We start from the raw sequence: 16,916 nt of genomic DNA on the forward strand, positions 1-16,916 counted from the left end.
GAGCTATGTGAAAGTAAAAATGTTCTACTAAAGAGAAAGAGAAGAATCGAATAAACATTAGATAGTATCTTTAGACAATTAACAATTTGTCTCATTATTGCTGCAAATACAATTGTTAATGACTGTGGAAAAAAATATGTTAATCATTCCTCACAATCCATTTCAACATGTTGGTAATTTTTTTTTTTTTAACACTTTGTTGGTTATTATAGTTGAGTGCTTTATAAGCAGAAAAGAAATTTCAAGAAAGTATTTTGTGCTTACAGTGTTTGTTTTCGTGTATGTGTGTGTAGGTAAGTATGCAGAAGATCTGTTTGGAGATCTGTTCAACGAGGCCCACTCTTTCTCTTTCCGGGTCAACTCCCTGCAAGAGCGTGTTGACCGCCTCTCCATCAGCGTAACACAGCTGGACCCCAAAGAGGAGGAATGTGAGTACTATAACAATACACGCACACACACACGGACACACGTGTTTGTACTTCTGTCTGTGTGAGGATGCTCATTGACATTAACCGAACTCTAACCATCACAATCAATGCCTAACCCTTACCTTAACCCTAACCCAAACCTGATTCTAACCCTAACCCTAAAACCAAGTCTTAACCCTCAAAACAGCCCTATAAAGGTGTGTCCGCACACCAGACCCCCCCCCGCAAAACACACACACACACACACAGACATACAAACAAAGCCACATCCACAAGTACACATCCAATTTGGGGGAGTAACAGACACACAGATTAAACTGGAGAGGTTAAGGTGTGAGTGAGGGAGAAAGTTTACAAGAAAGAGGAAAACACTGAGCGGAAGTGAAAGACAAAGGTAGCGTGTGTGTGTGTGTGTGTGTGTGTGTGTGTGTGTGTGTGTGTGTGTGTGTGTGTGTGTGTGTGTGTGTGTGTGTGTGTGTGTGGTCGCCCCCCCCTGTTTTAATGGTTTTTATTAATGGAACAGATGGAGAGATGGGCAACCCCCCCCCCCCCCCCCCCCCCCCCAACAGTTCAAATTCCGGCCTCTGTTAGAAACTTTCAGAATTCCACTTTGCCTTTATGCTCATTTTGACAACTAAAGGCCTTTTCTTTGTTAGAAGAACTTGGACCTATGGTCAGGCTGTATCTGTGGTGAGTCATGGGTAGAATGAATGTGATAATTGGCGGGACTGTCAGGTAAACCAGGTTATCCTGAGAGAGAAGGCAGGATGACAGAAGAGCTTAGTTAGAGCATGCAATGGGTGCAAAGTAAAAGGAGGAGAATCACAGCAGTGTAATACCATGCTCCAAGGTGCCGTATCGATTTTTCCGTGGGCCAGCAATGTGTTTACGGATTTGCACAATGCTACTCTAACTGGTTCCTTGTCACTGACACAGAGACAGTAAAATGCTCACTGGGCTGTAGTCGCTGCTTATGGCTCTTACATGCATGCAATCACAGGCTTTGGTACCTTTTTAAAATGAATTGTTTCCTACCTTTTGAGGAATCCTGAGTTTTTGTGTCAAACACAGTCGAAAACAGACCCTTGCAGGCCACACTACTCACAGATTGTTCATCCTAATCTTCCTTTTTGGTTTATGCACCATTTTTTTCACCTCCCTCTGTGATAAAATCTACTCTACATTCATCCTCTGAAATGGTTTTCTCCTACTATTTCCTGCTTCTTCTTCTTCCTCTCCTCTCCACCACTTTCCCCTCCTCTCCCAACCATTTCTCCTCACCCTGTATTGAATAATTGTGTGTGATCTACCTGTGGAAGTCTGTTGTGCAGGGTTTCTCAACTGGTAAGTGAGTCTATGACCATGCAGAGGGTGAAGTGCAGACACACAGTGACATACTCTTTCTTTCAGGCATACAAGGCTCACAACCTAGCCTGCAGAGGATAAGATATTAACATTTATCTTATTAGATACACATCTACAGATTAACTTTGGGAAATACCCAAGTAACAACAAAGCCAATCTCTTTATTGTTTTGACAAAAGGCTTCTTGTTCATATTCATGTGACGTTTCTGTGTTACGACACAGATTGTGAGTGATTCTTTGTGCGTGCGTGCGTGTGTGTGTGTGTCTGTGTGTGTTTGTGTCATGTGGTTCTCAGTTTTATCTCCCGTCATAAGTAAACCCGACTTTCCTGCTTTAGCCTAAAATATTGGCTTGAGAGAGACAGTGGATAAGGATCAGCTCAGTTGCAGTTTAAGTGTGTGGTGGTGGTGGGGGAAGTCAGAGAGGAGGAGGATGGTAAGAAAGAAAGAGGGATGGGATGATAATACAGGGCACTGCAGCAAAAGCAGTGGACTGTAAAAGGATTGTACGGCAGATCTAAATGGCCTCCTCTGCAGGTTACACAGATTTTTCCGCTCAGTTCAACTCCTCCGCACTCATTTGAAACCAAATGAAGTTGTCTTGTGAATGGAAAAACTGGCACTCTACCCCACTTTCCTTTCTCACCCATTATTCATTAAAGATTTGGGAAATCAAGTGAATATAACAGCGAGGTAGTGTAATAGTGTGTGTTGCCTGTTAAAGAGAGACAAAAGGTCAGATGAATGTGACAGAAAGATGGACAGTTGTGGGAGGGCTTTACAAACCTAAGGGTTTGTTTCCTGTAAATTCCCCCCTTCATCCCCACCCACACCCTTTCTTTACCCTCACACTCTCAAACACAAACCACTGTACACGGTGTATGCTTTTAGAACAAGCATATGACTTGCCTTGTAATAGTCTGTATGCATCTGTGGTCGGCATGAGAGGAGGAGTGAAAGAGAGGTGAATGAGTGCAGGCAGGGATGGGACCATAAATCAGGACTGTAGAGGGATAAAGATAGGAGGGTGGGGGTCGGGTAGGATGGAGGAGAGAAGAGAAAGGACACAATAAGAATTTTACAGATACTGTCCTCAAAATCCCTTACAAGCTCCTTTGAAACCCTTTAAAACCCTTAATGACCCATTGAAATTTGGGGACCAGCGGACAGATTACACTCTATCCAAATTCCGTGAAAATGTGGATCAAAGTATTACATCTTGGAATCAAATTGCTGCAGAAATGGTTTCTGAATCACAGCTAAGTTGTAGTTTATATCTGATGTTAACTTTTTTTATATTGATGGAGGATGTGTAAAATGAATATTACAGTAATTATCACAGCATCATTTTTTTGTAATTGTTGATATTTATTAAAATATTCATGGTTGTAGCATCAGTTGAACTTTTAGCTCGTGTTACATTGCAATTTATTGGATTGAATATTAATTTATTTGACACAGACATGACATAAAACAATATGAGTAATTTTAGTACAATGAAATTCATTTGGACATGAAAAATGTGAACCAGAGCAGTTAAATGAAGCAACAATAAATTGTCATATTGAATGATCATCCAGGTTTCATTGTTACTGTGTAATTTAAAGCAAATTCACTATTGCAAGTAAGCAGTACTGAAGAGCTCTCGCTGTAGTGCCCTGAGATTATTTACTCAAACATAACAAAAACAAAATAAAAGCTTAACAGAGAGAGACCTTATTATAGAATATAATATAATATAATTATCAAATACCCTTGAAGTACAAACACCTTTGATGAAACTCAGTTTCTCATTGAGGCTGTAATATCCAGTGAAGTGTCTTTCATGCGCTATTGGTGAGTGTCTACTCGTGACCACTGTTCCTCTTTGCCTATGCACTTCTCCTGTATTTACCATTCATCGTGATCTTTTAAGACTTTCTGTTTTGATTTTTAACAGACGTACCAGTAATTCATGCAGTGATTTCTGTAAATTATGATTAAAAATGTAGCTGCAGGGATGAATCAAGCTAAATACAGTATAAATAGCAGTATACAGTTGCAAGAGAGTAAGTGAATGCTTTGGAATTACCTGCATTATGTAAAAAATTTTCATAAAATATGGTCAGATATTCATCTAGGTTACCATTATGAACAAATACGATACATTTTAACTAATAACAAACAAATCATTGTATTGTTCTTGTTCATACAGAATACATCATTCAGAAATTCAAAGTGTAGGTTGGAAAAAGTATGTGAACCCCTAAGCCAGTAATATCAACAAAAGCTAACTGGAGTCAGAAGTTAGAGAACCAGGAGTCCACTCAATGAAACAAGAAGGGAGGTGTGAGTTAGAGCAACTTTGAGATAAAAAACCCTCAAGAAATTTTGAGTTTGTTATTCACGGGGAGCATCTGCTGATCTGAATGATGCCTTGCAAAAAAGAGACTGCTGAATATATATAGGATCAATAATTGATGATTTGCATAAAGCTGGAAAGGGTTACTGAATCCTCTCGAATAGTTTAAATAGTCATCAATCCGCAGTTAGACAAACTGTCTATGGAGACTATTTAGTTCTGTGGCTACTCTCACTAGAAGTGGGCGCCCAGCTAAGATGACTCAAAAAGCACAATGCAGGACGCTCAGTTAGGTAAAAAAGAAGTTCAGAGTAAAAGCTGAAGGCTTAAAGGAATCATTGGAACTGCTTAACATCTGTGTTCATGAGTCAACCATACACATATCATGGTGCATGGTTCCATGGCAGGACACCAAAGAGAAGGCTGCTGCTCTCCAATAAAATATCACTGCGCGACAGTTTGCCAGAGAGCACCGTAACACTCCACAACAGTAATGTAAAGTTTGGTTGCAGTCAATCTTAATCTCAATCTGAATTGTGTTCTCTAAGTACAAAGAAATGTTTACAGATGTAGTAATCTCACACATTTATGCCTTTAACCTAAACAAGACCTGTGCACGAGGGTTTTTAAACCCAAGAATTACATTTAAACATCCCTTCACAGTTCAGTATTGGATTTAAAAATCAGTCACAATCTTGGAATCTCTGTATACTGTACCTCCTAATCATCGCCTAAGCACTGTACATCTACAGCTCTGTTTGACCACTTACACAGATACAATACAATAGTAGTTTTACAGGATTCAAACATGGTGTAGAAAGACAAACCAAAGGGAATTCTGTTTTACCAGTCTAAAGCATAAGGGCACAGAATGTGAGATGGTGGACGACACGAAAGAGGTTTAGCTGAAGGTCAGAGAGATGCGAGATGGCAAGATGGCCAGGGTGATGTATGCAGTGTCATTGGTGGCGCAGTGGTTGAGGTCAAGAGTGCTTTATCACATGAATTTATGCACGTTCAATCTCATACACATACTCACCTTGCCCACACCCTACTGACCCTTAGGCCTTTAAAGGGTATCATTCCTTACTTTGCCCTTTAGGCCCACTCCCCTTCTCCTATACCTCCTGTCCTCTCCTGAACGCTAACTGCCCCCCCATCTTTCTGTTTGATCTCTGTTCCCCTACATCTTGTGTGCTATTTTTGTGCTGTCAGGCTCTCTTTCCCCTATCACTCTAGCCAGCTAAACTAATGGCCTGTATCCCCTATTTAATGGCATCGTTATATCACCACACTGGCCGTGGGCCATTATGGAAGGCCACAAAGCCACCCCGAGTCCCTCTGGGCTCTAACTGTTTCTTTATGTACTCCATAGTCTCTATCTTCGTCCTTCTTTTTTCTGTTAGTTCTTCTGGATTTCTCTGGTGTCTTTCTATTCATTAGAGCTTTCTTCTTATTTTAATATTACCAATTGGCAAATAGTTTCTCTGTTTTCTTTAGTTTTTATCTTTTTTATTGCTTGTTAACTCTCCTTGACTCTTTTTTTCTCTGGCACTTGTTACATACTTTTCCATATCTCCCCCTTCATCTCTCTCTGTCTTTCGGTCTCACTCTATTAAGGTCTATTCAAATAAGCTTTACTTGCATGACTGCTAAAAACACTTTCATGTGCATATAAAGATATATTAAAAAATTACGAAAGGTACAAAAATGACTAAGGATTCTCATTCTCCGTTGTTTCTCACTTATTCAATTATTCTGTTTTCCTCTGTGACTGTAAAAACTGAAATCTGGAGTCGAAAGATGAGTCATATGCTTAAAGGCATTTAGAATTTCAAATGATCAGGTTTACAGATGTATACACATCCCAGAGATTCCCAGCAGAAATGTATGTTTAGATGAGATTCAGTATTTTAATGTGTTATCTTTTTTTCACAGGTACCTACTGTAGTTAAGTACCACCCTCCCCTTTATGCACAGAGTTAGATAAGAGGACTCTGTCAAGGCAGACTTTATTGTCATTCTCTCCATATACAATACTCAGTAAACGGGTGAACAAAGTTTGATATTTTCAATGCTACAATGTACAGTATATTATAAGAAAAGATACAATTAAAAAGAAAACTGAAATTTGTACAAAGACAGTAAAGTGCAAGTAGTATCAAGCTGAATAAAGTGCCATCCATGCAATAAAATGCTCTAATGGATAAAAATTTACATAAAATAAATGATTACTTATTTGTTTGTTTATTTCACAAGGACCATACAGGTAAACATTATAATGCTATGTCTAGCGTTATTATCTAGCATCTAGCTTAGTTCTTCTAGCTGAAGCTAACTTGCAGCCCCTATCCCTCCTTAGGCTTTTAAATCAAGGCTAAAACATCCAAACTAATAACTTGATAAAAGAGAATCAGCATAGAAACAACAGGACAGATACAACTGACTGTGTACATGTGTATATGTATGTGTCTACAGTATGTGTGTATGTAATGTACATGACCGTGTTAACTCTGACATCTAAGTGTGATAGTGTGTGTGTGTGTATGACTTAAAGCATGAATATAGTAAGTAGGTATAAATTTGACTGGTGAATCTAACAATCAGATCAAATTTGTTCAGTTGTCTCGGTGTATGTAATTTAAATCACATTATCACTATATATGACAGTATAGTAAATTTTCAATGCAGGAGTTATATCTTCAATAAGTCTGGGCAAATCAACAAACAGGACTATTTATTGGCAATATTGGATACCCATGTGGAAAATATAATTTGTGGTTATGATAGTTCAAAAGCATCTACACACATCTTAGAACACAGTAACTCATAACACATGTTTGAATACTAATAAAATGTCCCAATACTAATTGCAGATGGTTGGCATAAAATTTATGTTTTTTTTTACAGAGGACAAACAATAAACAAGTTTATGAACAACAGAAAGGAGGATTAGAAAGAAAAGGAGCAAAAACTGAGTCAGAAAGAAGTAAGAGTGATTCAGGGCTGCAGGAAGAAGTGTGCAGGAGGGGAAATTTAGGGCAACATTTGCATTGAAGTACCCGTGCCTGCATGCTAAAAGACAGCTTGGCCTATGCCTTTTCTTATCTTCAGTGGCTGTGTGTAGGACTGCATCTCTATGAGCGAGGGCATGAAAAGATGGAGAACACTATTTTCCTTAAACTTTGAGGGGAGTTGGAGGAGATGAGGCTGTGTGCGTGTGAGTGACAAGAACTTCCTCACCTCTCTTTGGTGGAGGCTGTTTTAGCGAGATGCTATCTGTCTAAGAGAAAGATATGAGAGAGAGAGAGAGATAAACTATCCACCATCCGCTTACTGATAAGGAGCTTCACAGGCTGAGATTAGAGCCGGCTGCGGCATCTGGTGCTGCTCGACCTGACACAAACACACACATACACACACACAAACAGTTACAGCCCGTCACTAACTCACTCATTTTCTCACAAACATGTACACTCACATTTTTCTCATTAGCTAAATGTCCTCACTAAATGGGTGTAATTGGTAGTTCAGCTGAATAAATGACATTTTGTAATTAGGATGTAGAACATCATGTTAAGATATCCATCTGTGTGTGTTTGACTGATCCGCTCTGTGTGTGTATGTGTGCGCCTTCTGTGTTTCTGCCCGCATTGATTAGTGCAGTGTGTCTCTCTCAGTGCTGAGTGTTACTTGGCAGAGGTTTATAGTTGCCTCAATCCACATCAAATACATCCTGACACACACTTCTGCACTGCCTCTCTCTTGTTTGTCACTTTTTGCACATACTTGTCACACCATCTGACAGCCCTGTGCTCTGCCTAAATGCACTGGGGCAGCAAGGAAACTGTGCTCTTGCTCAACACACAGCGCTCAGCAGCATCAAACTGAAACACACCGCTTGGCCAGTGGCCACTTCTGGCCCGGGCAGGGTGTTGTGTGTCTATAGCAGTCTATTCTGTAGCTCTATGCTGTAAATTTGTAAGCAGTAAGTAAAAGAGCGCTTTCCTGCAGCTTATCCTGACCTTGACTCTGACCTTCCTGTGGAAAGAGGGCAAGGCAAAAAGTGCCCTACAGGATCGCTTAACCATGAACAAAAGGCATCACATTAAAGTTAATTTCTCCCTTCCCATATCTTTATCTCTTGCCTTCTCCTCTTAGCTTGGGAAAAATCTACTTCAACTTTTTGGATCTCACCATTACTCCTACTTCTCCCCGACATTTCTTTCTGTGATCACTGTGGGCCGTGTGATTGTCATGCCACTGTGGCTATGGCTTTGATTTTTGCCCTTTTGATCATTAGTCCCCTCTTAAGTCGCTTATCTAGGAACTGAAGTTTATTCTGTTGCACTCCCTGATACAAGCATGAGGTTGTTCTTCAAAGATAATTCCAGTTTATTATAACTTGGGTCTTATTTTTTTACTTTTGGCAATCATTCCTGCGGTAATAGTAAGAATCACAAGTTAACTGCTGAGATCTGAGAACGCTGCAGCATCGCTAAAAAGTGAGATGGGGCAAGAAACACAAGCAGTCAGGCAATGATACGGGTTTTAAACAAACCACCAGATTAGTCAAACTTATTGGGAGATGAAAACATTCTTCCAAATACTGTAAACAACAATCTTATCGGAGTACCCGAAATTTCAGGCCCCCTATTGTTTCTACTTTATCTCCAGATGATCTAAAAACTACAGCCTGTCCTGACTGCTTTTTTTTCTTGACCATCATTGTAGCGAAGTTGTCATGTTCCTTACATCTCATCAATTACTTTGACTGACCCTGCTAATTCTTCAACACTAAGTGAATAAAAAAGAGTGATGCTGGGGCTGAAGATATTTGCAGGTTCTGCCACCCAAACCCACCAGGCTTGAAGCTGTGGAAATCTCCTGTATTACTTTATGGCACAAAGGGAGATTGTCCGCTGGTACAAAACAGGAAGAGGGCAACCAGTCTGTCATTGCGGACGGATCTAAAACGGTCAGAGCTTCTCACAATGGCCAACGAGGGGGAAAAAAAATCCAGTGAAATGTCAGTTTTAGTAAAGTGAAAAGAAAAGAAATGCATATGGAACAATGTCATTCAAGAGTACACTGGGCAAGTATTTATAACTGTACAACATTAAATCCCAGGAGTGAATAGAAAATGTAGCACTAATTACTACCAATATCAGAGGTGTGTGACGAGGCTGCCAATCACTGTGACCCTCAGCTCAGTTGTTCTCAGAGTCACAGTCACATTTAACATGGATTGTTAATGTTTAAAAACACTTTGTAGCACCTTTTTAAAATGTGCCGTGTAGATTTTCATGACTCTTGGGGGCAGGAGGACACAAGAAAATGGAGCGACCACCCTTAGTTTCCTCTTGTGGTTATTTCTGGGTCCATGTGCATGCAATGTTCTTTTTACAGTTTATCAATGATGATAAGTTATACAAAGTCATAGTTTATTAACATTTAGAGTTATTAGACTGAGAAGTGGCTCCCTTTATATGCTTAATTTGAACATTTCTGAAGGCAAACTTTTTTGTCCCTGATCAATGTGTTTTCAGGCCTAGCATTTCAAACAGTTATAGAAAATTCTTCTGCAATGAGGTTTTCAAATGCAGACCATTGAATGGGTGTCAGAGTCACTCAGTCAAGTCAAAGTTGATAAAACAAAGTGTGCTGAAAGCGCTGTTTGATTCCTCCCTCAGTTTCATTTGATGTGTCCTTTCTGAATGTTAGGGGTGGATGCACTGCCGATTACAGCTGTCAAGTAACGTTTGGCTATTAGGTCATAAATAAATGTCTTAAATTCAAATTGTTGAGACGAAATGGCCCAAATATATAGTAAACCAATTGATTCATGCATCTCCAAAGTTACAACGTGGATGCAGGTCTTTTTCATTACATCTCTTCCTCTCAGACCAAGCGAGTGTTAGATGTTTGAAAATCACACTATCAAGCTAAAATGGATATGTAGCCTACTCATTACTGCATTTGATTCCTGTGCAGATATATTATTCGGCAGAGCTGATTTTGTAACTGTTGAGATCTACTTTTTGTTTTGTTTTTTTGTTTGTTTTTTTGTTTTTTGCCAAGATTAGTGTTACATGCATGACATTCTCTTTACCTTATATTTCGAACGCCTTGTATTTCAATTGTAATTTTTGTATTTTTAAAATGAAAATCAAATAACCACTCATTTTTTGTTTTTCGATACCCGTTTCTAAAAGGAAAATGGAATGACCAAAGGATGCATGGACCTGTTTAACCTAGAAAAATATGCTATATATAGTATGTGTTGTCTGTGTGTGTTTTCTGTCTAAATGACTGCCAGAGTTTCCCCCTTGTGTTGTCTGTGAAGCCAAATCCCCCCTCTGGCTCTGCTCAGGTTACCGCACTTCTCTCATGGGATACCTCACCCATGTCTGTCTGTTTCTCTCATAGAAATCATACTGCTTGTTTTTACGTGTTTTCTCTGTGTCTCTTGCACTCCTCTACACTACTCCTTCCTCTTTACAGTATATTTCCATGTTACTTTTATTGTCTCTCTTTATCTGTCTCTTCCTCCGCTATTCAAATTGCCTTCCTCCTCTCGCCATTTCCTTGTCTGCATTTATTGTGAGTGTTTCTTTTATGTCAGTTCCTACTCGTTGTTTTATTGTTAGAGGCGCTTTTCTCCATCTGTACATCCCCTGTTTCCATTACCCTACTTCTCTTGTGTCCGTGCAGTTTTATTGTCTCCCTCTTGCATTCTCTGTTCTTCTTTCTCTCTCCCAGAGTGTTACTTACCAGACCTTGGCTCCCTGATAGTATTTGTTAATAATGATACTTCAGTGCCTCAGGTGGCTGGCCCCCGACTACACTGAGAGTCTGTGGAAGTCATTATCCAGCTGTCCCACTGCAATATAGAGGATCGGATTGCGGTAGCTGGTCATTTCTGGGCCTATTATACAGTAGAATAGCTTGGTTTGTCTTATTTAATTAAGGCAAATGTTGTTTTTGTTTGGTTTGCTTGGTTTAAAAGAGATCTACAGTAATAACTACAGGGTATACATTAGTATTGAAGTCTGTGGTATCATATTTTTTTGTGTGTGGTAGAAAATAACAGAGGATTATAACAATACTTTTTCTGTATGCCATATGACTTTTTTCAGTCCATCCCTGGGCAGCAGTAAAGTGTATCCATTTGTCACTCCCTCATATATAATTCAGATCTGGTTGCAACGCTCTGAATTTTTTTTTTTCAAGACTTGCTGTTTTTAACTTGGCCAGATTGAGGGTTAGGATTAGTCTAGTTGTTTTTCCTCTTCCCCTCAGCAATTTTTCCAACCTGTTTTTCTGAAAGCTTCAGCTGTGTGGCATTGATTTTCCTCTGTTATTCTTCTCTCCTACGAAAATGTCAGCTGTTCCTGAATGAAAGAAGGGCAATTAGTCCCATAGCCCCTTACAGATTACCTTAGTCACGCCCATTGTATTTTAGGTTAGTTTAGTTTAGCTTCATTTAGTTTAGCCTAGGTTAGGTTTGCTCAGCTCAGCTGTCATGTGTTGGTTTGCTTCGGGGGGAAATTGAAATCAGCCAATTAGGACAACAATGTAGCGTTAGCCCAAGGGAGCGTGATTAGTGATTTCTAATAGGTTTAGTGCTTTGTAATGATGATTGTGACTGTTTGAGTGATGATGTCAATGTTGATTTTGATTGCGATAATGATGAGGTGGAGTCAAATGCTAATTATGGCGTTCATCAGAGACGTGAGAGAAACAGTCTGTCGGTTGATGTATGTGTATGTATATGAGCCAAGGGAAAATTGTGGGAAAGTACAACCAGAGAGCAATAATCAGAAGTCTTAAACTGATAGTTGATTTTCTTTCTCTGTATCCCTCACACACTTTGCACACGTACTGTACATGTATCACATATTCCAAAGGGAACCTGACAAAATAGCAATAACTTTTCATCTTCCCCTCTATTTTCCACTTCCCTTTCCATCCTTCCCTCAGTGTCTCTTCAGGACATTACCATGAGAAAGGCTTTCAGGAGTTCCACCATTCAGGACCAGCAGCTGTTCGACCGCACGTCGCTGCCAATCCCGCTGCAGGAGACCTTCCAGACCTGCGAGCAGCCGCCGCCCCTTAACATCCTCACGCCCTACAGGTCTGAATCCAGTTATTAACTTTTAGGTACTGAAAAGAGCTTTGAATCTAAAGCTGCCCTGAGAAAGACATTTTCGGAACCATGCTCAGAGGCGTGGTTAGAAAAAAGAATTGGGTTACCAACGTATTTTTTTTTTATTGTTTGCTCAAATTACATTATAATATGCATCTGACAACTTATTTTGGAAGTTGGATGGTGATGATGGTGTGCCATTGTTCAGTGTTTTTTTAAAGGAAAACCTCATGTCACTGCAAGTACACCCTGAATAGGAGCCCTTTTTCTGAGCTCAACGTGATGCTAACTACATCGACCTTTACATACATTAGTCCTTTTCCACTCCCAGTCTGGAGAATGGGGAAAAATAAATACATTAGTATTTTATTGATGCACACAAAGAGAGAATGATTGCTCCCCGATGTGTTAACACAAGAGTACCTAAATGGCCTTGGATTCTGGCTGTTATTTGACCTGTTCTTTGTTGTTATTTATCTGTCTGCCACTGTAAAAGCTTTTATCAAGCACAACAGTGATGCTGACAATGATGCACCACACAGGGACAAGAGAGAAGACAGCCTGCGCTATAACATCAAATCGATGGGAAGTTTGACTTGATGTAGAGTTTAAAGTAAATGGGTAAATGCCTCAAATTGTATGTGGTTTTGTATGTATGATTGTCTGCATGAACCTTTTGAGGCTATCTCTGAGAATACCCAGATGTGTTGGTACATTATTGCAGGCAGGCTTGTGCCTCTTTCACACCAGGCATCTTTTGGCTCTTGAGGTTGAGCCAGGCAAGCAGAGCAATAGAGGGAGTCATTTGAAGATGAATAATCCATAAAAAGCTCTGCTGGCCAGCACTCCCTCCCTTTTATTTCCCTGCTTTTTTCACCCTGCTGCTTTCTCACTTCTTTTTTTATATACTCTCACTCTGTTTTTTTTCCACCTCGAGCATCTTACATGACCCTAATACTGTCACCCTGACCAAGCCAGTTGAAGAAGGTTTCAGGCTAAACATAATCGCTTTATTTTCCCTGTGTGTTTGGACATGTACACATGCACTGTAAGGAGATAGGTGCAGGTTTAGGCTGTGGTATTTAAATGTGTTGTGAATATGTTTTTAACCTCTGGGCCTTGACATGGCCTCAGCCAAGCAAAATGCAGGTGTGGGTGTTTTTCTCGCTGTATTTATTGCCCAACAACATTCTAAATGCCCTGCTTTTTTGCTGGCTACACATCAGTTTTTATTTAGTCAAGGAGGTATGGTGCCAGTTGAATTAGACATGAAAAATGTACATTGCAAGCCCAAGGGTCAGCTCCCAGGCTGGCTGGAAATGCTCTCATCGCTTCTTCAACAACAACTGACTATCCTTGAGCATATCCATGAGTGAAAGAGTAGTGTGTGCATATGTATCTATTAATACTAGGGCTGCAGCATACGATTATTATAAATTAACCTGTCGATATTCTCTTGGTTAATCACTGGCTAATCGTTTGGCCTATAAAATGTCACAAAAGATGCCCATCACAGGTTCTTTGAGCCCAAGGTCAAGCCTTCAAAGTGAATTTTTTATATGAAATGTCCAAACCCCAAACATATTCACTTAACTATTATATAAGACAAAGAAAATTGGGAAATCTTCACATTCCAGAAAGTAGAACCAGCTAATTTTTGAAAACCAACTAATTTTTGACAATATTGAAACATTTAATAGACCATCAGAGCTGTTGTAGTTAATTCTCTGTCAGTCAATTAACTCACTAAACGTTTCAATTCTAATTAATATTATGCCAGACTCAGTTGAAGAAGAACGCACAAGCACAGCAAATCATCACTGGATAAAAAGAGATCATAATGTGGCATATTCTGCTCATTTGGTGTTTCTTCAATGAATCAATGAATTTTAGTTCCCTCCCCATTAAGTTCTTATCCCAGAGCTGATTTGTTCATCGGCACTGAATGGCTGATAGGGATTATCATGGGTGATGATTTCATTCTTTTGATTCATAATTTAAAATACTGCACTTTGATTTTTTCAGTTGCTTTGCCTTTCATTCTCTCCCCATCTTACATCCTCACGTCTTCTTTTGCTTTTACTCTCTCATTTTGTTTTCCCCAATCCTCTCCTTTCTACTGTATCTTCTCTCTTCTTCTGAGTTTTCTCTCTCCTCTCCTTTCCTTTTCTTTCTCTCCTCTCATAATTTTGTTGTCCTCTCCTCCTTGGGACACCTCCCCAGGCTCTTATTTCCACCCGGAGCAGAGCTGCTATGTTCCGTCTCTCTCTCTCTGGTTCTGTCTCTCTCATACACACAAGCAAACATACACACAAACACGCACCTCAAATATACACAGAGCGACTTCAATGCATAATCATTTACACCAGCACTCAAACACTACCCACAGTAGTGCACACACATACATACATAGTACACACACACACTACAGTGGCTGTCTCTCAACCCTTGCCTTATCCCATTGTTTAATTCTGTTTTCTTCCCTTTGTTGTGTTGCATATCATTAAACTTTCCACTCTTGCCTTTTGAAGTGCTTCCTTTTCATGCTCTGTGTTCTTGCTCTTATCGGTGTCATCCTCAAATAATTGCCTCCCAAAGCGTGGCAGACACTGGGTGAAGGCAGCTATGCATGAGTTAAAGTTGAGGTTCATAGTCAAATTTTGACCACGGGATGGTCAGGAAGTATCAATATTTCTTTGTAGTATTTTTAAGTTTAAAAGGAGAATGCCCTGAAATGCCCTTTCACATGCAATTAAGCAGAGATATACTTGTGAAAGAATGACTGTCTTCAGAGAAGATGCAGTTAAAAGTTGATTTGCACCACACGGGTTCAGGAACTAGTGGGGCAGAGCTTTCAGGGCTGAACGCTGATTGGTCAAGCAGGCCTGGCAGCTTCTGTACAGCTTTACTCACAAATTAAGCAGAATTTTAACGTAGCCTTTGACCGCCCTTCGACATACTGTGTACATCAATCAGTTGTAAATAATGTAAATGGAAAGAAAGTCATTAGAAAACTGCTGAGAAGGAAGAGAAAGATATCAGCAAGGCAATTTACAAGGCTTTTTCCCATGTTGATATGAAATGACATTACCGGACATCATGTGTGAGCATTTGTGTGTGATAATTTCCATGTCGGGAGGGACGTTTGATATGATAGCTACCTCTACATCTTTTTTGTTTCCCTCCTTATCATCATAGCGCTGTTCCCTCCAATGACCGCAAACCACAAAGGCTTCTGTAATGAGAATGAAGAAGACAGAGAGAGGAGCAGAGATGAGAGAGAATGAATGATAAAGCAGGACATTAGCTATTATTCATGACAAATGGTAAACAGACATGATTTACTTGAAGAAAAGCACATTAAGAAAGGCAACCGCAGGAGTCAAGAAGAGAAATGTGATTATTATTAAAAGTGTCCCTTACCCTGTTTTTCATTTGTCGAGATTCTGCAGCAACTGCCTAATGCATTTTAAGAGACGAAGTAAAAATATGTATAATAGAGAGGAAAAATACCTATCTATAACACTTTCCCTTTGCCAACCTATCTTTTATCTATAGTTGAAATGATTAGTCGATGAATACGTCAGTCAGCAACTACATGGATTATCCATTAATCGTTTGAATCATTTTTCAAATGAAAATGTTAAACATTCTCTGGTTCAAACTTCTCAAATGTGAGAATTTACTGCTTTTTTAGTTTTAGCATTTAGTAATACTGAACACTTTTAGGATGGGGATTGTTGGTCAGACAAAACAAGATGTCACCCAAGACTCTGGGAAATTGTGATAGCCATTTTCCACAATTTTTTGTCCAAACAATTTATGGGCTAATTGAGAAAATAATTGGCAGATTAATTGATAATAACAACAACTGTTGCAGCCCTGCCGTTTACTTGCAGTGAAACATGTTTTATAGCTCTCTCTGAAATGGAAGAGTCACATACTGTCAATGGTAATAAAATTGAATTAAAATTCGTATCATCAGGGGCTACAGCTAATGATTATTTTCCATTATGGGGTAATTTATCGATAATTTCCTTGATTAATCGATTAACCATTTCTTCTATAAAGTAGTTCAAATGTCATGTTCTGTCCAACCAACACCCTAAAACCCAAAGATAAGTAAATGCAGTTAGCATTTCAAAACTGTGTCTGTTTGAACAGAACCACTTTCTCTAATCTAGTACAGTCGTTCCTGCAAACCTAGCATTACTGCAGCTCCCTGTACTCTTCACTGCAGAGCAGTCAGTCATTCAGAAGCTGGATTCACTAGAATACTGATCATTTTCTGGGTTTAGTTTGAGAGGAGACACTATATCGTCACATAACATTAATACTGTGATCTGTGTTTAGCGAACATCTAGAGAATGATTGAGATGGACTGCGGACATCAATCCTTGAATTTACTCACTCCTCCTGACAGCAACACTAAAGACGGCCGATGGCCGTTAATGTTACCTCCACAGCACTTGATAGTTACATTACCTCACCTTTTTATAAATGTCAGTGTGCTGCCTGCATGTTTTCGTAGTTTGTTGCTGCCTCTTGTCTAATTTTCAGTGAATTGTGGATGAATTTAGTCCATAAATCTGTTTCTTCCCAGAATAGGTAACGTCAGAACAGGTAACGTCAG

At 39.5% G+C, this 16,916-nt stretch overlaps 1 protein-coding gene across 4 annotated transcripts in view; it reads left to right on the top strand.

Annotated features, from left to right (window-relative positions):
* The window catches only part of wasf1 (WASP family member 1), a 59,032-nt gene that overhangs the window by 24,610 nt on the left and 17,506 nt on the right, over positions 1-16,916 (top strand). For all 4 annotated transcript variants that reach the window (XM_040125199.1, XM_040125203.1, XM_040125200.1 and 1 more), the window contains exons 4-5: positions 294-428; positions 12,118-12,271. In XM_040125199.1, coding sequence (XP_039981133.1) covers positions 294-428; positions 12,118-12,271 — 289 coding nt within the window. The remainder of the gene's footprint in view (positions 1-293; positions 429-12,117; positions 12,272-16,916) is intronic.

Source organism: Xiphias gladius, chromosome 4 (assembly GCF_016859285.1).
Source record: "Xiphias gladius isolate SHS-SW01 ecotype Sanya breed wild chromosome 4, ASM1685928v1, whole genome shotgun sequence".
Classification (NCBI taxonomy): Eukaryota; Metazoa; Chordata; class Actinopteri; order Istiophoriformes; family Xiphiidae; genus Xiphias; species Xiphias gladius.